Raw genomic sequence first — 26,191 nt, 5'->3', positions numbered from 1 at the left:
CAGTATATATGATAAGGCCCTTGTGATCTTGAATTCCTAATCTTGGCCACCCACTTGTTTTTTGAGAGCAAAAGTGCACTTTTTTGGTGCTTTTTCTGTGGGTTTTGTTTGGTTGGTTGGTTGGTTGTTTTTTTTTCTTTCTTTTCTTTTAAGGTGAGGAGTAAATTATTATTGTCTTGTTGCTAGTCTAAGGTTGACTAGAACACAAGTTTCTCAGTTAACCCCCTCCTTTCCTTTGAGTTCATAGACAAGGAGGTATCAAGCACCCCAGGCAAGAAATGTTGTCGCATTCCAGAACGGAAGACTCTTTGGGGCAATATCCACTCTAAGAAAGAAGAATAAGGGGCAAATCATTCCTAATTATATAAAGCCAGAAGAAAGTTTATAAATAAGCTAACAAAATTGTATTTGAAAATTTGGGAGGGTGAATGATGAGAAATATCTTGAAAGTGGGAATATTTCTGAGCATGTGTTTAAGCAACTAATAAGTTGCTTAAACTGGAGTTTAATAAGTTGCTGGAGTATCACAGTTTGTTTCTGCCTGTACTTACATCCAGTAAATTACAGCTCCTGTACTATGTACAATACTCCCTTCTTATTTCCCACAAGCATTGTTATTACAGAAAATGTATTGACAGAAACTTAGATTAGAAATATCCTGGTTTGCATTTTATTTTCTGCCTATATATCCTAGCACTGATTTTTTTTTTCTGTTTGATTTCTTTAGGCAGTATTTGTAAAACTATAACATGAATTTGCAGTTCTATTTTTTCAAATTGTTAATAAACAAAATGTCATTATCTTTTTGAGTACAACTCCTTTAGACTCAGAATTTATCATATTTGTCATTCCTTGATGAGCTTCTTTGCCCAGCATATCTGCTAGTGATCAATACTGATTGCAAGACCTACAACTTCCATATAAAATAATTAATGAAAGCATTTTAGTCCACTTCACTGAAATGCATATGTCTGTGTTTGCTTGTAGCTCCCCTGGATTTTTAAAATTATATTAGAATAGTTCTGAATGAGTTCCCAGGCCAGGTTCTTGCAGTATTTATAAGCTCATGTGGTAGTCCCTCTGGTTTATACATAATTTACATAAAATGCCAATCATCTCACTGTCTCTATTACAATCTTTAATCATTTCATTTTGTTTGATGAATAGTTTCCTTATCATTGATAATCTGGAACTGAATTTTTGAGTCCAGATTGTTCTATCCCTGAAAGACTCTTTTTTAAATCCAGAATTTTTTAACTAAAAAAGTACCATTTGCAGACAGTGAGATACGGATCTGAATCATGGGTCATCTACCGCCACCACCTGCGACTCCTAGAACGCTTCCATCAACGCTGCCTCTGTACAATCCTAAACATCCACTGGTCAGATTATGTGACCAATACATCTGTTCTAGAACAAGCAGCAGTCACAAGTATTGAGGCCATGCTACTGAGAACACAGCTGCGTTGGGCAGGGCACGTCTCAAGGGTGAAGGACCACCGCCTCCCTAAGATCCTGCTTTATGGTGAACTTGCCACTGGCTGCCGCAAGAGAGGAGCCCCAAAGAAAAGATACAAGGACTCCCTGAAACAACATCTCAGCCTTGGCCATATTGACCACCATAACTGGTCTACTCTGGCCTCCAATCGGGAGGTCTGGAGACACGCTGCTGCTTCTTTTGAGAAAGCACGCAGGATCACCCTTGAGGAGAAAAGACAACGCAGAAAGAATCATGCCCTGCAGAATATACCATCTAAGGAGTCTTTCTGCTGTGCCTTTTGCAACCGGACATGCCTTTCTCGTATTGACCTTTTTAGCCACCAACGCGCTTGCAAGAAACGTGGGTAGAGCCCTTCCCAAATCTTCGTTCGCGAAGCCTAGCCGTGATGATGATGATGATGACCAGTGTTAGGTTGTCCTGACCTGAAAATGTTGAGAAAGAGAGAAAACAGAATTTTGTAGTAAGTTGAATTAGGATGAGTTACATTATTCCACCCTTTGCCAGCCTTGCAAAGTCCTCAAGTATTTTGCTGGACTAGCCTTTTCCTGTGAGTCTATGTCTTTGATGATTCTTGACAAAGAGTTTTCAGAATGTCTGGCAAAATGTTGAATCTCTTGGCTATGAACATGTTTTCCATGTAAAGTTTGCTGTTCACAGGAATGTGTGCTATTCCTAATGACTTTAGAAGCTTGACTTTTTTCTCATATTTATTCCAGCAGTGTAAAAATTTTCCACTTGACATTTCCTTTATGTCAAAGCAGAGTAGGTGAACGTAGGTTGGCACTTGTCTTTAGAGGTCTCTAGGAATTTTGCACTTGGAGGAACTATCCTCTCACAATTAGTACTGGTGCAGTGTAACTTTCTTGTAGGTAGTTAAATGGTGTAGTGGAACAGAATTATCACAAGGCTCAAGAGCAGACCTAGTGCAGAATAAACAATCAGGAAGCTAAGACAGTAATACAGCATGAAGCATAAATTTGGAAAGCTGCCTGTTGAGCCTCTTTCTAGTGCAGACATCTCTAAGAGATGATCAGAGACACAGTAACGGGAAGTTTTTCAGATAGTGTATCTGAAAACCCAGACAGCACAGACGTGGTGGACATCCCTATCTTCTGTCTGGGATCTAAACTGAAGGAGTTCTGTCTAGGCAGCCGTAACTATTCTATCCCGCATATTTGGTCTCACGTAATGACTGTGAGTTGCGAGCTGACTGTTTAAACTACTGTGAAGAAAGTTCTTTGGCTTGAAAAACATTGTAGAATCATGTCTTACCAATACATAATATAGGATCTATAGCTTTTTATAGAAATGCAAATAATTTTTTCATGTGATCTGCTTCTATGGTGGATAGACCTGTGCTGCTTTAAAATACACACATTTAATTCTTTACCACCAGCACGTTGAGAATGATAGTTGAATAGGAAATTTAGTTTTATGTACTGTGGTAATTTACAAGAGTTATTGAATGCACCTGTCTCATTACATAGTGGTCCAGCTGATGCTCCCTGGCATGAACACGTTTAGCCTGACAGCTTTGTCTTGGAGAAGCTGCTACAGACAGCCTATCATTCATTGATGAGCCACTACTGATTGAATTCACAAGATTTAATAATGGGCCTCTACCTCCCATTACTGAAGAAACCGGACGCTTTCACAGCGGTTATTTTCTGCTTGCTCTTTTGTGGAGGCATCAAAACAGCTTAGTATGATCTATTTAATCTCTTCTAGACTGAAATATGAATCACAGAGATATTTTAAAACTAAAGTTCATTGTATAATATCACATATATATTGTAATTGTGGACACAATGAAGAGGGTAAAACCATAGAAAAGATACACTGACTCATGTTCATTAGCAAAATTCCAGTTTTAGGAATTCAATAGTTCAAAACACCTCCAGAGACATTAATAGGCAAAATAATTTTCAAATGACAGTTCATGTTGCTGATATTTTCTTAGTTGGTTCATTATTGAAGTAGCTATATTTTTTATGTATTTTAGTAATAATGGAGTATTTCTTTGAAAGAAAATTCTCCTCTTCATCAGACTTATATATTTCCTTTTAAGAACCGGGATACTTTCATCTGCTGATAAAAGCACCTGCTAAACAATCCTTGCAGTAAGAAACTCATACACTTAAAAAATATTAGATTCAAAATTAGATGAAATGATGTATACATGAAGTGCATTATGATATATTCTCTGTAATGGCTGAAGGAAAAAACTTCGGTGTCAGAATGCCTTTTCTAGGAGTCTGAAATCATTGTTATTGAGGTAGAGAAAATCTAGATTACTGGAAAGTCAGTATTTTTCCCATGTCATGCTACCTTATCATGGCTTAAATTTATTACAGTGAAATTTGGTTTGTGTATGGTGCTTTATATTAAATGTTATTTATAAGCTAGTTTGAAAAGATAGAAGACACTGTGGAAAACTGGAAAAATGTGGTTTTAGTGTATTTAATGCAAATGAGGCCTCTACACATTTGCTTTCTATTATTTTCACATTCTCATCATATTTCAAATGTCTGTTCTGGAATTAATTACTCTATTGATTTTCACTCAATTTTTTCTTTAAAATGGTGTGTAAGAAAAGGTATTTTCAGTTTTACTGGATGTTCAGCACATCAAGCTGTAGTAGATACCACAGTTATTTTAGCCTAATGGTTGAAAATTATGTCAAAATTTGACTTCTTACAAACTAAAAATAATAGATATTACATAACTTGAGACCTAGAACACAAAACAAATGCTGGAACTAGTATCACAAAACATGAAATACTGTAACTGCACAATTTTAAAAATAGTTTAAATGAAATGCCCTGACCAGCATGTACATTTGTAGGCAATAGTACTGTAGCAAGGCACTAATCAGCTAAGTACCATAATCCTCCTTATAGGGTAAATTCTTACTTGACCTCCAGCTATATACAGCACATGGTAACAGCATTAAACTATAACACTCCTCTCATGCTCTCAATAGCTTCCCATTGGGTCAGCTCTCTGACTTGAATTGCTGTTGTTTCATATATTAGACTTTATTTTTTTCCTAGATGCCTTATATTTTGTAATTACACTTTGGGGGAAGGGAAAAGATTGTAAAATATATCTAAAAAATTGTGTCTCAAAATTAAGAGACTATTCATATGATTTCACCGAACCTAGAGGATTAAATGAAAGCACTAGCGCGAACAGAAATTGATGTATTCTCATGAACCCGAGGCTTCCAACTTCCCAGATGTGCAGTGGCTGATCAAAAGGTAAAGCAGGGAAGAAAGATGCTGAATGTGTTGTGTGAAAACAATGTCTAACGCTCAGCATTTTTTGTTCTTTTGGGGGATGATTAGGAAGATATTTTTTACTTTTAGCAAAAAAGGTCAGTGGAAGTACTGAAAAACTTTTTCTTGTGCCTCAGATATATGAGAATATTATCATTAACAAAGTCTTCTTTTAATTAAGTTTCTTAAATTTTTTTCTATTTTCTGTGACAGAAATTTCTTGAAAAGTTATATTTCTTTCAATAAAAATAGTATATGTGGAATTTTGAAATGTCCTTGTATTTTGTATTATTTGTCCTTTTTAGTAACAGTTCAGTATTGTATTTACTCCTTCTTATGTTTTAATGTTTCTGTGACCTACTATTCTTTTAACACCATGGGTTTTAAACTAATTTGAATCCTGCTGTATTACAGCTGTTAATTGATTCCATCCTTCTGCAAATTATTTCTGTGGTGTCAGTACTGATACAGATAATGAGAATGCACATTCTGACCAATTATGTTTGAATACAATTTAATCCATTTGCTATTGTTTTTATGACTAACTGCTTTTTTTAACATGAAATTTTTATTGAAAATAGGTAAGATATTTCTCGTTTATCTATTAAGTGTAAACAATTAACAAAATAATAATTTTGAAAATGTTCAGAAGTAGAAATGAGGAAAAATCTCAGAATGTTTAACCTATTCGTAAAAGGTAAGCATTCATCAATACATCTGAATGAACACTCAGATTAGAAGATAGCTATTTTATTTACCTGTTTGCAGTTCTCTAAAATCAGATTATGTGATGTAAGGGCCACTGAATACTCAGTCAAAGTAAAGGAGGAACAAAGTAATTTCTACCATTAGCCCAATTCTCCTATCTGATTTAATGAAATATCTAATTGATTTAATAAAGAAAAGTGAAAAAAACTTATTACCTAAATATTTGTAGAGTAGCAAGTGATACTTAAAATCACTAGTTTTGTTCATCAGTTACATGTTTTTTCCATGTTATAACTCTTTTCCTCACACAAATGGAAATTAGCCCTGCTGCAATGTTGAATATTTGCTGAATTGCTTGCATAGAAAAGTATTGTTTTATATGTCTGTGCAATCATGTCGAGTTCAAAGCAAAATTTTTGTCAGTGGTGAATTTAATTATGTTAATATTTTGTTACTACAGATTTCCTTTCATACCATTGATACAAGTCTTCAGTCAATGAATTCATATTTTCAGATAAAATCTAATAGAGATCAACATCTGCACTATCAGTCTCATGCTTCAGTAAATTTTCTAATCATCATTGTAAACTTAATTCATTATTGTTTGGAGATATTTAGCTGAAAGATATTCTAATGGCTCAAAGTATGATTGCTATAAAAAAAATTGCAAGATATGGCTGAAATGAGGAATGGAATATTATCTCATATGAGCTTTATGAAATGAATTGCTTAGATGTCTGAGCTGTAGATGTACTTCAGGGCAATTTGTTTAAAACTGTATTGGCCAAGAAATGCAATAAGCACCTTTTCTTTTTATCAGAGTAGGCTGTTTAAATTAATTAACTTGTGAATTGTACATTGCTTGCTTACATTCTTAATCTTATTTTGAGGGGGTGAGAAACTAAGGAGAGTGAACAGACAGATCAGAAGATTAATCCGGTATAAAACCAGAGAGCATACCAAAACTGCAAAAAGAGATCTCGGTAGGAACTGAAACTGCTTAGAAGTCAGAAAAAGCTTTTTTCAAAGAGCTGGAGCCATAGCTGCTTCGGAGAGCAAAATGGATTCTCATGCACAATGTGACTCAGCAAAAGCAAAAGTTATAAGCAGAGAATGACAAAAGGAGTTAAATCAGTACCAGACAGACTCTTAAAAACGTTGCTGAAAACAGGTAAATGTTTTGCGGATTCTTCAGTATGGCAATGGAAATCTGTGGAAGTGCTTTTATAAGCACTCTAGGGTAGGACCCTCCCCGGAAAAGGCAACCAGACTTTAATTTTGCACAGTGAGTTTTCTGGGTTCATTGTACTTGTGGGAGTTTTGGCTACAAGGTCCAGAGTGTGTGCAGCAAACCTTCTGGCAGCCTAGAAACCTCTTTGCAAGGCCTCATGACGGTGTTCTATCTGCTCCCTGTCACTGTTGCTTTAGACGAAGTGCCTGACTGTCTGTTGAATACAACATGTAGAAATATAAAAATTTTGAATGGTAGAAGAACTATTACTAAATAATCGCTCAGGAACCAACAAATGCTGTTTCCATGACAGGAGCCCTATAGTAATGGAGAGACAAAGCTGAGCTCAGTGTATTTGAGGAGGTCTCTAACAGGAAGCCCTGTCTCTTAAATGGTTTTTGTGACAGAGTTCTAGTGGAAAATGTGAATTTTTACCTTTTCTGAATTATTATTTTATGTACTGGAAGATCGCATTTTGGAATTGCAATATGTGCAGAAGAAATGTTGTCAGTTTTAATTTTTCAGTCAATTTTATTCCTTGCTAATTTATAGGAAACAGAAAACAAAATATCAAAGTATTTTCTAGTAAATTATGATTAGGTCTTACAAGTAGATGACCAATATTCATTTTTCAAATAGTAGATGATGACTCAGGCCCACTGAGTCCTTACTATTTTTTAATTGACTCAAAGCTTCTAATTTATAGAAATTTTCAAGTAAAACACAGATTAATTCAGGTACCTATATGTTTAAATGTGTCTTTAGAATGATATTTTTGTGAAAGTTTTCTCCAGTTCAAATGTGTCTTCTACTAGTCTGAGAATAGGTTAGAAGCAGGAAGGCCTGAGGTCTAGTTTTGACAGTGATATAGATACTTTCCGTACTACAATATTTTTGAATATCTGTGACATCTGAAATGTGATAGAAACCCAATTTTTAAAATTTCCATTTCTACAGCACACTTGGGTTGATTTTTTAAAAATCTAAATCAAAGGAGAAGAGAGTTTTCTCTTTAAGGAAGAATACAAATGAATTTCAAAGACTTTCAAGCTATTTAGTTCCATTATGGAAATCACAACCATCAAAGCCGAATAACTGTCTTATATTCCTCTATGTCATATTTTAAGCATTTAATTCTATTGTAGTGTGGGGGAGTTGAATAATTTAACTTTATGAGCAGGAGGTCAGGTTACAGTCAAGCTATTTGCTTTTTCATAATATTAGTGATGTCTGTAGTGCACTGCAAATAAGATTTCCATCAGTGTAAGCTTATGGGTTGTGTGTTAAAAGACCAAATGTCATGTATTGATAAATTACAGTAAAAATAAATATACAGTAATAATTAGGAAAAATTAAGTTTCAGATTCTACATCTGAAAAAATAGTATTTATAAACTGTGCCTGACAAAGAGATTTATGCAGGTTCTAGAGTTTTTTAACCATAACAGAGATTTTATTTTATGGTTGTTTCAAACAGGCAGTAATCACAGTGGCCTGGAGGATTTTTCAGTGGTGTGGTAACCTTTTCAGGAAGGGTGGTAATCCTTCTGACAGGAGATGTACAGTGCTTAGTTGAGCTGGCAGCTGGAGAGTGTGTGTCACACCCTAAAGTTCTCTTAACTTTTGAAGTTCCAGGAAAGTCCTGGAAAGGCAGGAGTAGTCATTTTCTGTGGGGTATCCAACAAGAGGTACATGATGAAAGGCTTTTATTAAGGCATCTTTAGGTAGTTAATGGTGAGAAATGGATTAGGCAGAGGCTCATGGAGGTGAGTGAGAATTAGCTAGTGATCTAAAAATAACAGCAGATTTTTAATAGTAGTGACTGGCCATAAATTTTCAAAAATACTGTTCCTCCTGCCATGATGTCTTAACTCTGGTTTAAAATATGTAGCGTACATTGTACAACTATGTTTATGGCAGGTATTGTTAAAATTAAAAAATTGTTGAATGTTAAAGGGGAGCTAATTGTGCTATGATGACCAGTAAAGAGAATGACAGGCTTGAATACTAAGTGGTGTGGTGACTGCAGGGCAGGATGAGCCCTCTCCTGACAGCAAGGCTTCTGGCTGATCAGGTGTACAGATACAGTTAATATATTTCTGATGGATAGGATTAACTTCTGGCATTTGATCCCAGTAGTCAAGTTGGATTCTTCAACAGGAATGAAATTAATTAGAAAGGGAGTTTGATAGTGCCATTCAACATAGGCCAGGAATTAAATTAGTTGCTTTTATCTATCAGGCTGCTTTCCTGACGAAAAGCACTCCATTTTCAGGTAGGTCCTTTTTCTTGCATGTGGCCTAGCAGTTGCCACATGCAGGGCACCTGTACAAAGCTTTTCCCTTTATGAAAGGTTGGAATAGACTGAGGATCCAGATGCTCTTTGCATTGCTGTTAGCCATGATGGTGTTCCTATATTCATGTCTTAGCAACAAAATGGAGGATAGAAAATGACTGTTTGTGGTAAATGTAGCACACAAGATTAGAAAATGTTTGTGTGAGTGGTGTAAAAATATAATGCTAAACTGGCACATCCTACTCTCAGTAACCTAGTTCATGCTAGAAAAAAAGATGGATTTTTTGTAAATCTCGTGCCAGTTCATCAGATGATGTGTTTTCCTGATAGAAATACATTTTCCTCAGCAGTGCTGTTTTTACTCATACAGAAATCTATCTCTTTAATTCTTTCGTCCATGAAATTATAGCAGGAATGTTTCCAGAAGTGATTTGTCTATTATTCTATGCATCCATATGAGGACACTGTGACATGTAGTCATATATATATATACAAATGTATGTGGGGAGTGTGTGTATTTTTATAATCTATTTTTGCTAAAACAAATCTCCTGTTGTTTTTATTACTGTCAACACAAATATGTAGATATTTAATACTGAAGCATATGTATGCTCAGACTACTCCAAGGCACGTGTGAGATTTGTCAAACTAGATTCTGTACAGTTTTGTGTGTTACACAGTACATCGTGGAGTTGATACTATAAACTATACTTACTGGAGTGTTTTAATGATTTGGAGGATTAAATCTATGCAAAAACCTGTGGCTGTGGATGCAACTTGATCTATAGGTAGTATAGACTGAGTATATGTGGTGTATTAACTGCATAGTATGTGAACATTTCATGTGCATGTGTATTGGTCTCAATCTTTCAACGAGATCCACATGAATGAATGCTGTATCTGCTGAGTGCCATTTATTTCAACTGGGCTTGACTAGAGATAAAAAGATTTTGCCTATGTGGGGTACACAACTGGGGAGGGGAAGTTATGCAAATTTTTATTATAGGCACGGCAGAAATTATCAGGGATTAGATAATTTATTATTGGAACAATTTATTTTGGGATGTGTCATATTTTCCATCAGCTGAAGTATTTAAGTGAAAAATATTTATCTTCCTTAGAGCATTTCTGAACCTAATCTCTGTTGCCTTAATGAAAACTCCAATGTCTTTGCAAGCTGTCTGCATTCTGGTAGTTCTGTTGTCCTAATTGTCCATTCCCGTTGGCCATTCTGGTTTTAGACTTATGAAACTCTGTTCGTGTCACATTAGAGCGATTCAACATGAGTGTCCAGTAGCAGAATCTGTAGAGACTTTGCTAAATTTACAGAGGTTATGATATGAGCTGATACTAACATGACGCTGTAATAAGACAGACAGGACATCTTAGCTTTACCATATATGCAAATAGGCATCTGCAAGATGCTTGTGACTGCTGCTTGTTCTAGAACAGATGTATTGGTCACATAATCTGACCAGTGAATGTTTAGGATTGTACGGGCCTAGCCGTGATGATGATGAGAGATGGGAAGGATTCTTTTGTCAACTCAGACAGCACTTTGAACTGCTTTCCCATCTATACAGCACAAAAAAATGTTTTGTTTTCTGAGTTCAGGACTTCTGAGTTCATCTGATTTAGACACGTGCGGCCATTGGATCTTTGTTTGTTTTCTGCCCTTGGCACACATTATAGTTTTGTGAGAATGGAAATGTGTGGTGGTTTCAATAATGGCTGCTAAAAGAGCAAACTAACTGAATGACCCTTCTAGCCTCAATTTCTATGGTGATTATAAAGCCCTATGAAATAGAAGGATATGGTCAAGTTATATCGCTGTAAAATGATTACAAAGGATTAATAAAATGTTGGTACTTGTAAAGCTGTTATGACTACAAAGTAACATAAGTATTTGTATTCTGTATTTTATAATGTTGTATTAGCATTTTTCCTTCAAAGCTGTTTTTTATTTAAGCTGTGCAACAGAAGCAGATTTGTAGCATGACATACTTTCTTTAATTTAGTACAGAAAGTGTGAGAGCACATTCACAAAGAAATGCAATGAAATCATTCTATCATTTAATTAGCATTAACTGTATATTTGTGCTGCATAAAATACTGACAGAATTCTCTTTCTGCTTTCTTGTCATGATTATTTAGGAAAAGAAGCCCATCAATATCAAGAGAACAGAACAGAAGATACGACCAAAGGGACGAGCGAGACGAATATTCACAGTATGCTACATCAGACAGTGCGATGCCCAGGTCACCATCAGATTATTCAGATAGACGGTCACAGCGTGGGCCTCAGTTATATGAAGAACCTGAACTGGGTGATTATAGGGATTCCAACCGAAGGAGCCGCAGACGTTCCAAGGAGTATCCGGTAGAAGAAGAAGATGCACAAAACAGGGAAGAATATGAAAGGCAGCGGAGAGAAGAGGAATACCAGGCACGATATCGAAGTGACCCTAATTTGGCTCGTTACCCAGTCAAGCCACAACCATATGAGGAACAAATGCGTATCCATGCTGAAGTGTCCCGAGCACGTCATGAACGGAGACATAGTGATGTCTCATTGGCAAATACAGAGTTGGAAGATTCTCGGATGTCTATGCTCAGGATGGAACGGCCGTCAAGACAAAGATCAGTGTCTGAGCGCAGGGCTGCCATGGAAAATCAACGTTCATACTCTATGGAAAGAACTCGAGAGGCTCAGGGGCCAAGTCCCAATCGTCAGAGGACCACAAATCATAGCCCTCCTACACCTAGGAGGAGTCCAATTCCTCTGGAAAGACCAGACATGAGGCGCTCTGATTCATTAAGGAAACAGCACCATTTGGATCCCAATTCTGCTGTACGGAAAACAAAACGTGAAAAAATGGAGACCATGTTACGGAATGATTCACTTAGCTCAGACCAGTCTGAATCTATCAGACCTCCCCCACCAAAGCCCCATAAAACAAAAAAGGGAGGTAAAATGCGCCAGGTTTCATTAAGTAGCTCAGAAGAAGAATTGGCATCTACTCCAGAATATACAAGTTGTGATGATGTAGAAATTGAAAGTGAAAGTGTTAGTGAAAAAGGTAAGAGATCTAATTTTTGATTTTTTCAATATCTAGATGTGATTTAGATTTCATTACATTGTAATGAAATTTTACCTATTTAAATTAATTGCCACCACTTATCTACAGCCCTTCACAGGTGACTCAAATTTTGTTGTGATGGGAGTTGGGTTTTTTTCTGATTTTGTGTTTCATTTACTTAGATCTAAAGTCAATGATTTACGCAGAAAAGAACATCACAGCTACTAGAAACATTAGGATATTTTAAAGGAAAAAGCACGTCTTATGAAAAACCTGTCAATGAAATCTGCAAAGTAGCTAGAGCTGGTCTGTCATATAAGGCCATGCTTTCATGTCCATTAATACCAGATTTGCGTGCTCCTGGATCACAATGAGTGCATATTTGATCTGGATCAAGTGTGGGCCCATTTTTGTTGAATTAACTAGAGCACATCACACAGACCTTATGCCAGTTTCACACTGAGAGCTGCAGGTTGAAGAGTATCTGATGTGCAATAAGACCTGTGTGTATAAAGTTAAGCCATTCAAGTTTTGAAACAAATTTGAAATGACTGATGTGGTTTATACCAATGGAGGTTTTTTTTCTTCTGGTGCTATGGTGCCTTTTGGCTTAGTACTTTTTAGGATTAATGCTGGAGTTACTCCATTGTCAGAAAGAAAAGCTAAGATTGATTGAAATGAATCCCAACCTATACAAGGGTAATCTATGATTTAAATATGAAAGTATTGGGGACAATTGGTTTAAACTCAATCAAATTAATATTATTAGTTTGCTTACTTTCGTGTATGTTGTTGGTCTAAAGTACATTAGTTTTAACCTTTTTTGAGTTATAATTCTTATGCTGGTGAACCTTTACTATTCCTTCTGAGTGATCTTCTGCTGTTGTGGATTGGAAATAGAAGATTTGTTACTATATATTATTAATATGGCTATCAAATTGGTTCTGAAGCAAGTAATTATTTAGAGTTAGTGAAATAAGTCTGAGTTTTCATATGTCAATATCAGCAACTGTGTTCTGGTAAGTAAGGAGTAGGATAGTGTAGAATGGAAGGAAATTTCACCCAGGTCAAAGTAGTAGACAGTTACATGCACTTATGTGAAACAACTGTGCTGAAACCTTGACCTCCTTAGGCTTCCTGGTAAGTAGAAGAAACTTCTACCAACTTTATGGTGTTCATGATTTTGTTCTTAGAAGCAACCTTGAGGAAAATAGGACCAATGAATATATGGGAAGTAGTAAAAAAGTGTTTATTTATGGCAATCCAGCATAGGAAACATAATATACAGAATAATATACAAATTATATATTTTGTGTACACATAACATACAAAACATATACACATATGAGATTATAAAGGCATGGAATTGTTTAGGTTGGAAAAGATCTGTAAGATTATTGAGTTCAACCATTAATTTAGCACTTCCATGGTTTCTAACACATCAATAACCCTTGTGTCTTTGCTGCTGCATGGATCTCCATCCCCTACAGCAGACTGAAGGACCTCACTAGCACAATGTCCCTCAGATATTGGTGTGTTGCCCCCAGGGTTACCTGTAGCAAGCCTAGTTTTATGCCTTTTCCCCTTCAGACCTAGTTTAAAGCTCTCTTAATAAGCCCTGCTAAGACCTGCCCAAAGATCCTTTTCCCCTTTTGAAACAGGTCCCCCCCCATTTGTTGTCAGCAGGACTGGTGTCATGTGAACTGTAAACATGATCAAAAAACCTCAAAATTCTGCTGGTGGTACCCAGCTCAGAGTCAGGTACTGATCTGAAAGGAATCTTCCTTTCTTTCCTCATCATTCCCGAGAAGTAGAAGGATAGAGGAGAAGATCATTTGTGTTGCTGATCCCTTAATGAGTCATCCCAAGGCCCTGAAGTCTCTCCTTAATTGCCCTTGGACTTCTTGCTACCACTTCTTCTCTACCTACCTGAAAAATCCATAAAAGTTGAGTGCCATTCTGGGATAGGAAGTTTTCCCTTTACACGTTTGACTGTGGTCCCAGAGCTGCACCAGACTTTGTCAAGAAACGAGTCCAGTCTGCATACTGGGCCTTCTGTTCCCTTCAGACAGTAGTTTAAAACAGGCTATGTGATGCTGGATTCTCTGTCATAATAATGATCTTACAAAAGCTTTCACGTAAATAATTTTGTGTTTTAAGTGTCAAAGAAAACATTTTTATATATAACAATAGTTAATGACAATGCCGTGTCTGTGCTGATTTCTGAGGTAGTGAATGAATCTCACTACCTGGATCCAGACTTCCCAGCTGCTATAGGTAGACACAGAAAGTCCTACCGCATTCTTTTTGTTTTCATGAATCACTCTTACTGTGTAAACCAGCCTACATTCAGAGTCCCTATAAGCAAGTGATTTACTTGTGAATACCACCCAAAGGAATCCAGTACATAAACCACCATCAGTCTTCCTTGTATGGCAGTATGTTGTTTCCTTAATTAATAGAATATGATTAATTATTTTAAATACATCATATAAAAATTAGTTTCTCCTCCCAGGTTAGTTGCTTTCTGGCCTTTAAAAATGCCCCAGATGTGAGGATTTCTGAGATGTCCTTTTGAGTCACATACAAAGTCTGTTTGGCCAAAGATAAAACACTAAATATAAAACATTTGGCTTTGGAGTGATGAAGGGTGGCAATGTTAGCTTGAGAATTTGGATGCAGTAATAATGAGCTCTCCAAAAAGAGCAGAATAATGTTTTCTCCATATCTTTCTCTGTGGAATACTCATTTTTTTTCATGGATTGTGCAAATAAGTATTAACAACTGCTCTGCTGTGTAGAGCAGTCTGGGCCGGAGCTGCAGGAACAGGTGTTCACTGATTTGCATCAGAGATTTTACAAGGCCCTAATGCTGGTTTTAAGAAACTAGTCGGAAAATTGTGTATTTTCCAAAAATATAGGAAAAAAAAATAGTCATATGCTCTTAAAAGGACTGAAAGCTTTCCTTTTAACCTTATCTTCAAAAGGAAAACGGTCAACCTACGTACATAGGTTGGAACATATATATGCACACAAAATGAAGATAGATATTTCGTTCTGTGAGTTCAATGGAGACAGGTACCAGCTGCTGGATTAAGAGCTCTGGGAAGAGCATCAATTATTGTTGAATGCCTGTGACTTTCAGTATTTGGGTCTGATCTCATTTCAATAGCTGTCTGCCTCAAGGTAATGTTTCCTTGATTTTTAAAAATGTAATCTAATTGTTTTCAGGGAATGGACAAGGCAAAATTATTTTTCTGCATGTTTCTGGTGATGGCCAGAGAAACCATTGTCCCCATAGACAGTCATGTGAAACACAAGCATGGTGAAGAATTGTTGTAGATGGAGGTTCAACTGCAGAAAAGAAGAGCTAGATTCTTAAGATACTGGGTAGTTTTTGTAATTCAAATATATTTGGACCAGGAAATTTGGGTCATATGCCAGACTGAGAACTGGCATATTGAAATGGGAACCAGGAGGCTTCAGGAGAAGCATATAAGGGAAGGAAGTTTAGGAATAGCAAAACAAAACGTCGTTGGTTGTCTGGAAACTGGTGGATTGATATGGAAAGTGAGGCTGTAGGAGAAGAGGCAAGAGCAAAGCTGGTAGATCTAGTAGGCAAAACCTGTGACCTGTAGTTTGGAAAGAGCAGAAAGTGAAGGAAATCAGGCTGATAAAGATAACTTGTAAGGTGAGAACAGGAACTTCCTGAAGGGTAGGTTAGAGGATTCTGAGAAGCAGAATCAGCATTTTGGGAGAGATGGTGAGTGGCTGGGAAAAGGGCATTCAGAGAGAAGGGCAGGAGGGCTAAACTTAGCTTGGGATTTTTTGCAAAGAGGGACTGGAATGTGGACCTGGCAGCATTGACCTGAAGTGCTGGAGGGTGTTTGGTGAGATGAGAAGTGTAACACTGTGGTGAGGAGAAAACATTGTGACAGAGCAGTTCATTCTTTAAAAGCTGAGGAAATATGTATGGCAACAGTGTTAAATGGACATAGCTGAGATTACAAATGTGTTTACCTGAAACTTAGGTTGTGTTAGAACTAGACATATTTTACAGGCTGAATTTTGCGCAGCTCTTCATACAGGTTGAAACTGTCCCTAGTGACACAACTGAATACCAATTTACCAGATGGCCTCTGCCTTTTTCTGTGCATAGGATGAACATTTCTTGTTTATTGTGCTATTCAAATTATTCTGAAGCTTCCAACATTTTTTCCACATTATCTAAGGGACCCTTCTTTACTCTTGCTGTGAATACCAGGCTTCTGAAACTGCAAAGACAGTGTCTTCATTTGTAACACTTGTTGCCGGTCCTGGAGATCAGTGTATCAGACAGTTCAAAGCTGCATCTCCACTGCAAGATTCCTTCCCTGTCTTAGGAAATACACTTTGGAGAGAAAAAAAGCAGAAAGTTTTGGACCAAAAACATATGTTTCAGACTAAAATATTAGGTATATTGCTATATCCCCTACCAGTGAAAGATCAAAATTGCTTAAAATGTTAGAGAAAAGCAATTCTTGAAATGCCAGTGCTTTTAAGAAAGAAATTGTAAATTTTAAATGGCAGTAAAATTGATCCTCCATCAATAAACCCAGAGATCATAATGATGTATTTATAAATGTTCTAGACTGTTCAAGTCACTTATTCTTTCTCAAAACCATCTCAGTTTACACAGTTCAGTTCCAAGGCTCTAAGAAACATGGTTTATACGGCGAGAACAGTTGTGGTGTTAATTGCAGTAAAGTGAACATTGAACAATGTCACCTACAGAACTCCAAATAAAGCCAGGTTTTGTGCTGTGCAAGTTAGGCCAAGCTTTCTACATCGCTTGTCCAATTTAAGTGTCTTCTATTGCAAGGAAACATTAGAGTATTTTTTGTTTGTATTTTCAGTTAGATGTTTGCCAGTGCAATTGTAAGGAATAGGCCCCAGGGGAGGTTTGAAAGGGCTGCTATAATTTGTCAGCCAGCATGAAGCAGATGTTAAGCAGAGTGCTACAGGCTTGTTCTCTGTGTCCACAGGCTTTACAGGTAGATTTAGAAAATCAAACAGTACCACTGCCCATGTATTCCTTGTGGCAATACTGTCACACCTGCAGTCCACCAAAGGACCAATCTGAAGAGACTTACCACGGCCTCTCAGGAAAGCTAGTGGTCCCTGGGGTTGTCATAGTCCCACTCAGAGCACAGGCACCAAAGAGGTGACCCGCACTGGAGCTGGGTTCCTTCTGCACTTTTCCCAAATATTTGAGGGTCCTAGATGTCCTAGAGTTCTTTACAAATTTCTCAAACTCTAGGATTCCAGCAAGAGACAATCTCTACATGAGAAAAGAGAATTCCTTCAAGGAAATCCAGGTGCATGATAGCTGTAAATAATGCTCTAATTTGTTCTAAATATAAAGTAGGACACAGCAGATTTTCAAATGGTGGTAAACAGCTCAGGCATACACGCGTACCATGTTCCCAGCCACCTTTCAGAGCACCCTGTGAGAGATATCTCTTTGCACAAATAGTGGCTGACATCTGATGTGGGTGGAATCTGTGGTGGGAAAGGCAAATGTGTTTGTGTTTTGTCAAAGGTGCAGTTCTTAAGTTTAGTGTTTGCTTTCACTCTTCTTTTATTAAAACATGTTAGCTAGATGGATGCCCATTTTTATTATCAAGGAAACTCATGTGTATAAAAACATAGAAAGGTAGATTGGTAAAGATCTTTGAGATAACATCCAACCATTAACTTAGCAGTGACACATTCACCACTAAACCATATCCCTTAAGTGTCACATCCACGTCTTTTAAATATCTTCAGGAACAGTGACTCAACTAGTTCCCTGGGCAGCCTATTCCAGTGTTTGACAACCCTTTCAGTCAAGAATTTTTTCCTAATATCCAATCTAAACTGCCCCGTCACAGCATGAGACCATTTCCTCTCACCCTATTGCTTGTTACTTGGGAGAATAAATTGACCCTCACCTGGTGACAGCCTCCTCTCAGGGAGCTGTAGAGAGCAATAAGGCCACCCCTGGGCCTCCTCTTATCCATTCTAAACACCCTCAGCTCCCTCAACCACTCCTCATCAGACTTGTGCTCCAGACCTTTCACCAGTTTTTGGTGCCCTTCTCTGGACATGGTCCAGCACCTTAATATCTTTCTGGTAGTGATGGGCCTAAAACTGAACACAGCAGTCAAAGTGCAGCCTCACCAGTGCTGAGTACAGGGGGGGACAATCACTGCTCTGGTCTTGCTGGCCACACTTTTTCTGATACCAGCCAGGATGTGACTGGCCTTTTTAGTCACCTGGGCATGCTGCCAGCTCATATTCAGGCAGCTGTTGACCAACACTCCCAACACAACATATGGATAGATAGGCTCCGGTGATCTTAAAATCTTCAACATCCTTGTGTTGTTGACTGAAAGCCGCAGAGCGCAAGTTGTGTGAGCAGAAATGTGTGTATGCAGAACAAGGTGTTAATACACTGTTCTTTGTCACTAAGTGCATTGAAAACATAGATATATAACCTTCTATTGGCTGTGTTATGGTCATTTACAAACATATGAATAACTGCACTTTTTCACTATAGAAGTTAAAATATCCTCATGTTTGGAACAGCTTGCAGGACCCACTTGTTTATTGCAGTACAGAAACCAATCTGGTAGAGATACAGTTTGGGTTTTGACAGAGAATAAAGTCTATTTGGAAACAATATACTTGTCACAAGTTAAAAAAGTATGGTAGCTCATGGTGTGAGGAGCAGGAAGCACAGGAGTGCTACTGCAAGAACAGTGCATGTCTTACATAAGCAGAGATGCCAAGCGAGTGGGATTCCGTCACAGTGCTCTCACTTTTAAATTCAGAGAGATGAGGGACCTGATTTCAGTCTTACTTGTGCCAGTTTCATACATCTTCAACAACTTTGGCTTCAAAGTTACACTGAGCTAAATTAGATCAGAATGAGGTCATTGTTTCTAAAATTTGCTTCATTCAGGTTAGAGAGTTCCTGAAAGTCTAACTTCTCTGGAACAAATTATACTAGAAGGCAAAAATTCAGGACTGAGCTGCAGTACTTGAACAAAAAGGCTTTGAAATTGCACACAGTTTCAGTATAGAAATACCTTAGAATTCAAATAACAACATTTTGAATGGTCGTAAGAAGAATAATTGATTATTTAAAATACTGAAAGGTTTGACATGTTTTATTAAAAGCCAGATTTGAATGAGTGACAAAATTTCTTATTATTATTTCACTTAATATTGGAGTGTAGGAGACTTCCTTTTCTATTTAGAATTAAATATTTTTTTCATGGAGATCTCTACAACTTACGTAGGGCAAATGCAGCTTTAATGTATAAAGAATTTGATTAAAAATTCAGAATTCTAATATTCTATTTTTTTAAGCTTTCTCCTATGAAATCCCTCTACTTTAAGTGCAAATATAAGAAATACCGAGAGATAAGAAATATTGCATTTTTGTCCTTATGTGTTAAAGCAATAGATGTCACTGCTTCTGAAGTACTTACAACATTGAATAAGAAGTATCTTACTTTAAAATATTAGTATTGGCTGTGATATCTTTTCTAGAAAAATATGTTTCACAGGTGCATTGATGAGAAGAGAACTAAAATGTTTCAAGTTGCGGAGAATGTTTTTTTGAATTTTTGCCAAACCTTCTTCTATCTAGACACTTCTATATTTCCTAGAAGATAAATGAAAGCGGTGTGATTTTCTGCAGCATTTAGAGGAATCTAGTGTATAATATTTTAAATTTGCAGTAATTTAAACTTGGCACAAGACAATAATATCTCTCATAGAAAAAGCCCTGCTTTTTCCCAATTCTTGGCTGCATATTCATATCCTTATTATCACTCTGCCTGGCAGAAGCATTTGGGCAGATATACACTGCATCAAGCCAGGAAACTTTTGTGGGGTAATTCTAATTAGGCAAAAAGATGGTAAATATTAACATTTGAAGCTGCTTAATAAAATTGTAATGATTGTCCTCTAAGATATCATAATGCATGCTGAAAAGATGGTGTGTAACTGACTATGCCTTATCAGAATCTGTGGATAGACAGGGATTTGCTGAAGTAAGGAGGAAGAAATATTTTTATATGATAATCAGAGAAGACAGAATATTTTATCATAAGTAAATGAACATGAATAATTTCATAGTGCTTTGATTCAACCAAAAAAGTCTAATATACAATTTTATTGATTAAAACCTTTACTAAATTACAGTCTGAACCTTCTGTATACAAATGTACACAAATTATTAAAACTGTAATTCTTTTATCATGTTTCCTTTTACTCTGGGATTTTGCTGGAACTATGACTATAGCAGAAATGTTGTCTGGGCACAGGATTAATTATCTCCTGATATAATGCAAGAGAAGAACAATGAGTTATTATTAAAGTATTTTAGTGCAATTGTTGTAATTTTCTATGATTCCAGATGAGATTAAGTTTATTGTTAATAAGACATGATTTTTAATACTTTTAACTTGGAGAAAATTTTTATCATAGGAACCTGTCTTCAGTTTATATTTTTAACTCTAACCACAAGATTTATTTTGCCCTGAAAATTGTGAAAATTTTCTATTCTGAAGGCAAAGATGGTTTTTTCACTCTAAAATGTAAACCATTGAATTATCTGGGTGACCAACCTTAAATATCATAAAAAGTATTATTGCTTTCTCTGCAAATTTTTTTTAAAAATATTTTCCAAATTTAAATAGAAAACAAAAGAAACTTGTATTATCGTTTCAAGATAATTTCCCATTATCCTTTCATACCTTGGCAGGTGGAATATTTGCTGTATAAAATCAATAAATATTCATTAGCCTTTTAATAACAATGAAAGAAATTCCTGTACAAACATGGCTGGAAAGGGCTTCACCCTGAGAAATGCAAGGCTTCCTATGTAGGTAATTCCTGTATTGTCCAAACTGTCCCACTTATTTCAAATTACTCTTTCAGTTTAACTAAGTTAGAAATTTGGACTTGTCAACCAAGTCTTGCATCAGGGATAAGTGCTATTAATTATACAGGTTTGGCACAGATAGGGCAAAATGAAGATATGATGGATTCTGTGTAAAACATTTCAGTTGTTTACAATGCCATGATACACAAAAACCATCATGGAGTTTTTCTTTGAACTTTTCAGGGTATTTATATAAATACTGCTCTACAATACATGTATTTTTCAAATTATAATTTTCTTCATACTTTGATTCTTCTAGTAAAAAAAACCCACTCAATCTTACCAGTCACAGATTAGACTGTCATTTTAAATTATGTTAGTGCATATTTAAATTGATTTTGCAGGTAGTTTTGTTACTCCTTCAGTTAACTATCAGAAACTGAATGAGCCATTGTAAAATACTTTTATTTAACTAATTAAAATTAATTATTTAGTTGGGAGTATTCTATCAAATATATGTGTGTGGGTTTTTTTATATTTTCTTTAAAAATATGTCATTCTTGTCATGTTGTTATTTTATATCTATTTCATTAAGGATAGGATAATCAGTATGGAAGAAATAGAGAAACCAAAGTGAAGGGGGAATTAGCAGAATGGGCTGTACATATGTCATTCACCTGAAAACTGAGTTCCTGTCCTTTAGCCCTGTTGTTCCAACTTCCCCTAAATGTGCCATTCAAGACTTTGAGCTAGTCACAGAAGCTGCTTTACATTAAACTGAATATTGTCAAAGGTGAGAGCTGGAAGCATATGTCAGAGCAAAACATATCTTTTTCATCTTTTCACAGTTCTCACTCCATCCAAGCCTCATCCATTGCAATTCACAATCTAGTCACTAAAAGAAATATTTGACATGAATAGTCTAGGTAAAGTGGCACCAGTTCCTACGTCCTTCTGTGTCTGGCTGTAATTTCAGCTACAGCTGTTCAGGAGCTGCTATATAACATTGGAGCTGGTCCTCTGGTGAAGGCAACAGCACAAGTATGAGGGGTGAACCTGACAGCTTAGGGCAGTCACAGCTACAGCCCTGCAGAAATCTGTCCCTACTCCCCAGTGGTGGACAGATGCTGAATGATGAGTGCCTTGAAAACCAGGCCACCTGCCTAGGAATCTTATTATTGATTTAGGAACCCGATTTCACCCTATCTGTGAAAATTTTAGCTAACTTTTTTCAACAGTAATATTTTCTTTAAAGTATATTTTAAACCCTATAAACGTGTTTTTGGTGTCTTTCATTAATTTCAAAGGACGGTTAATAGATTTCTCCTCTGATGGTCCACTGTTTTGACACTAAAATCCTAATTTTAGGGGCGAAATATAAAAATATGAGGTAATGAAAATGAATTTTCTGATAATTGAGAAAATATTAAATCAAACTGATAGAAGAGAATTGGGTCATTAATGCTCAGTGGTTCTGTTATACAGCTGTGATGAGAAATTTATTTTGCCCTGGAATACAAAGTACCTACATTTCTCTTAAGACTGAAGTTTTACTCTAACCTATATGCTAACATTTTCACCTTTTCTACTCAACTAGTCTTCTTTGTCATTGAAAGATTAAAGACTATTGCCAAAGAAAACAAGAATAATGTTTAGTCCACATTGCTTTTTCTTGGTTATTAATCATCACTTTTTTTTGTTGTAAAGTTCTCTATGTGGCTTTGAAATGTGAAAGTATTTAAAAAATTTAATTTATAATATACTTCTGAAAATATTTCCCATAAAATGTATCATGATCATGCTTTTCTGTTAAAGTAGTGACATCTTAAAATGTTCAGCTGTATTGAGGACTTTTGGTCCTAACTACTCGATGACAATGGTTGGGCATTGTTACGTGTTTAGAGAACCAATGCAGCATAAAGGAGAAAGAGGAAAGTGGAGAAAGATCATCTAAAATTTCACTGAGTTCCCCATGGCAATCTTGCCATTACTTACACAGCAGCCTGGTCCTGCCTTGTATAACCCATCAAAGGCTTTATGTTACTCAGTGGTTCTTTTTCCCTGTACCGAATTTTTAAGTTTCTCTGACAGGTTTTTCCCCCCTTTTCTCTTTTTTGAAGCCATGTGGTTTAGGCAATGATTTGATTGATCATGCTGCAGCACTTAACAGGCTTTCAGACTTGAATATACTTTTAAATCAGTTAATTTCAGTTAATATTTAACTTTCTGAATTGTCCATGTCATATATATCTGATTACTCCATTTCACCTTGTTGATTAAGTAACTTGTTGTCAAGGAGAGTTTGAGTAGTATTTATGATGATGGAGAAGTAGATTGTGAATGAAGTGTGTGGTAATGGAGCTTCTGGTTTATGTGTCATCTGTTTCAATAGAAAAGTGAACTTCATAGCCTGTATTCATTCAACATTAGTTTCTAGTTTAAGATATTCATTTGAGATGTGTGAAAATAGATGAACTGAATAAATATGTACAGAAAAAATACCTGTGTCACACACTGAAGTTTAGACCAGATTGAAAAAAACAAACAAACCAGAAAACTCAGCAATTCTTATGGAAATGTACTCAGATCAATGGTATTCCAGGGAAACATTCTATAAGAAATAGTTCCAGTGTTTATACTTTCTGCCTTTGTGAACATTTAGATTGTGAATAACTTTTAGCTTCATAGTTATATAATCTGTTTACTTGGAAAATGGAAATATATGGACATTAGTTATATAATCTAAATAGAATCAAATAAAAGTTTTCATCACAAACTTCCACGACTATTTACTCTTTTGCATATTTATGGGACATTTTTATATACATCTGTAACAACAAGGAAAGGCTTGGCTTGTGACAGTATGTGAGATATCTAGATACTACATGATATGATAATTTAACTAAGAAGTGACTGCATGAAGTATTTTTCATTGGATTTCATAATTTCTAATAACTTTACAATTTCTTCTGCATATTATAGTTCGGATTTAATTTTTTTCTAAGCTCAATTCTGAAAATCTAATCATACTGAGAGTTTGTAAAGGCTGACTTCCTTTGAAAATCTTCATGTACTGTTTTCATCTTGCAATTTTAATACACTTTAAAAAAGAACATGATAACAAAAAGCATTTTTTTAAAGCTAGCATATTGTTGAATTGAAGGAACTGAATTTGTTCTTGAAAGCTTTTCACTAATGAAGTGAAAAGAACTAGGTTTGAACTTTGGACTAATCTGCCAAGTACAATTTAACGGGTTGCTTTTGTCTCTTCAGTGTAGAAAGGCTGAATGTATGAGGCTGAAAGTTGCTGGTTTTAAGAAGTATGTAATCCATTGTCTCAAGTCAATCACTGTAATCCTTTACAAAAGCCAAGACTGGTCAGTAGTTGAAATCTTCACAGATGTAATTCAGTATAACTAAAGGTAACTGGAGCAAGTTTTTTGCTATTTGCTTTATGTGTGTAGTGTTGCAAAAAAAAAGATTAATCCCTTCAAAACCAGGAATTTCATTGTAAAAGTATAAAATCGTCATGGAAACTCAAGCCAACAGAGTGGCTGAACCAATTTAAAGACCTCATTAAAAGCGAAGTCACCAAGTACTAGTGTCTCATTTCAAGAACTGAGAGCCCAAGGTTTTGTCTTGAAGTGTGACTCAGTAAGGTGAGCTGTGGTGAACCAGTAGATCATTGTGATCTGAAATGAAAGCCCCATTCCCGGTCCTCTCTCATGATTGTTGATCTGGACCAAATCCATTATTTACCTGGCTTTTAGTGAACCAGTTTAGGTCCCTACACTGGTATGAAACTGAACCACTGCAGCAAATGAGCACTTTCCTTTTACCTTAACAAGCTGTAGAATTTCTGTGGCATGTTGCATCTTTACCAGAACTGGCATAAAAGAGCACAGTCACACTGCTGCACAGTAGCAGCATGGAGAAGAAGAATGAGACAGCCACGTCCAGTGACAGAGAGCTGTTAGATAATTCAGTTGCTTAATGGATCACGTTTGCACAAAGCAGTAAATAATAGTATGACTTTCAAGCAACACTGGCAACATCATAGACAAAATTGCAAATTATAAAGGGTGATGCGTGTGACTGCTTGAGAGGTGATAGAGTACGTGAGAGCCTCTTGGTACTCCTATTTTCCTAAAATTGAAACCACATATCTTATCTAAAGATAGGGCTGCATTGCAGTCCAGAGCACGACTGCAGCTCATCTTGACAGATGAGAACTAGTGTTGAGGGCAATAGTTAAAGTGCTGATAGCACTGGAGCTGCAGAGTGCTAACTGCTGAGACCCTGGGTAAATATTCACGTGATGAGTCTGTGCTGAGCTGCTATGCCAGTGTCCTTGTTACCACGGAGGCTGTACTGGTGCATAGATACCCTGTGAGATAAGCAGCTTTTCAGCCCCGGCCTCTGGAAGAAGATAACTTCTCTAAGCAGTAAGCTTGTGCAAATAAGAATCCTTTATGGCACCTGTGTAAGATGAGAAAAAGCATGTATGAAATGGCAATACTTTGTGTTATTGCTGTTTAAGTTCACAGAATGTATGATTGTGGAAAACTTAGTACCAGAAAAATGTATTATACGCTCAATGCTGTTGCCTTTTCCTCTAATAGTTTTATATAAGAAAGGAAAAGTGCAGCAACAATAGATATACAGGGAGGCATCTTGACATGCTTCTCATTCGACATTCTCTGAACCTGATTTTCTGTTGTTCCCTTCTCCTTTTATCTGTACAAAGTAACTAAAACGTGGGTGTAAAACATTCCCATTCTGATTTGCTAACGTTAACACTAACACCTTGTATTGACTCCATAGTAGATCAGATGACTAGATAACATGCATCGCAGGGGAAGATAAAAGCTTTGTTTTTCAGAAGTGCTAAATCTCCGTGTGCCTATGAAATTTAATGAGAGTACAGAATGATAGTCAACAGCTTTGTTCTTTTTAAATATCTGGGAAGAGACAGTGCCCTACCTCTTTGAGCCATTTACATCTGTGTAGTGTGTGAAATCCCACCACCCTGTGAAGGCAATGACCTGCAGAGAGTCTGCACAGATACGGGTCACTGAGCATTTTACAGAGCCGAGTGAAACTGAAATTGGCTTTTTGTTGGAAAACGGTAAAAATGTGCTGTAAGAAGTACTATGAAAGTACATTGTAATTATATAATTTA

The 26,191-nt window shown here is 36.4% G+C and overlaps 1 protein-coding gene across 49 annotated transcripts in view; it reads left to right on the top strand.

Annotated features, from left to right (window-relative positions):
• RIMS2 (regulating synaptic membrane exocytosis 2) overlaps positions 1–26,191 on the top strand; it is a 457,577-nt gene that overhangs the window by 180,505 nt on the left and 250,881 nt on the right. For all 49 annotated transcript variants that reach the window (XM_027692407.1, XM_027692403.1, XM_027692405.1 and 46 more), the window contains one exon: positions 11,168–12,093. In XM_027692407.1, coding sequence (XP_027548208.1) covers positions 11,168–12,093 — 926 coding nt within the window. The remainder of the gene's footprint in view (positions 1–11,167; positions 12,094–26,191) is intronic.

Source organism: Neopelma chrysocephalum, unplaced genomic scaffold (genome assembly GCF_003984885.1).
Source record: "Neopelma chrysocephalum unplaced genomic scaffold, ASM398488v2 Primary Assembly neopelma1_86, whole genome shotgun sequence".
Classification (NCBI taxonomy): domain Eukaryota; kingdom Metazoa; phylum Chordata; class Aves; order Passeriformes; family Pipridae; genus Neopelma; species Neopelma chrysocephalum.
The sequence above is the reverse complement of the archived record's forward strand: the minus strand, read 5'-3'. Positions and strand labels throughout refer to the sequence as shown.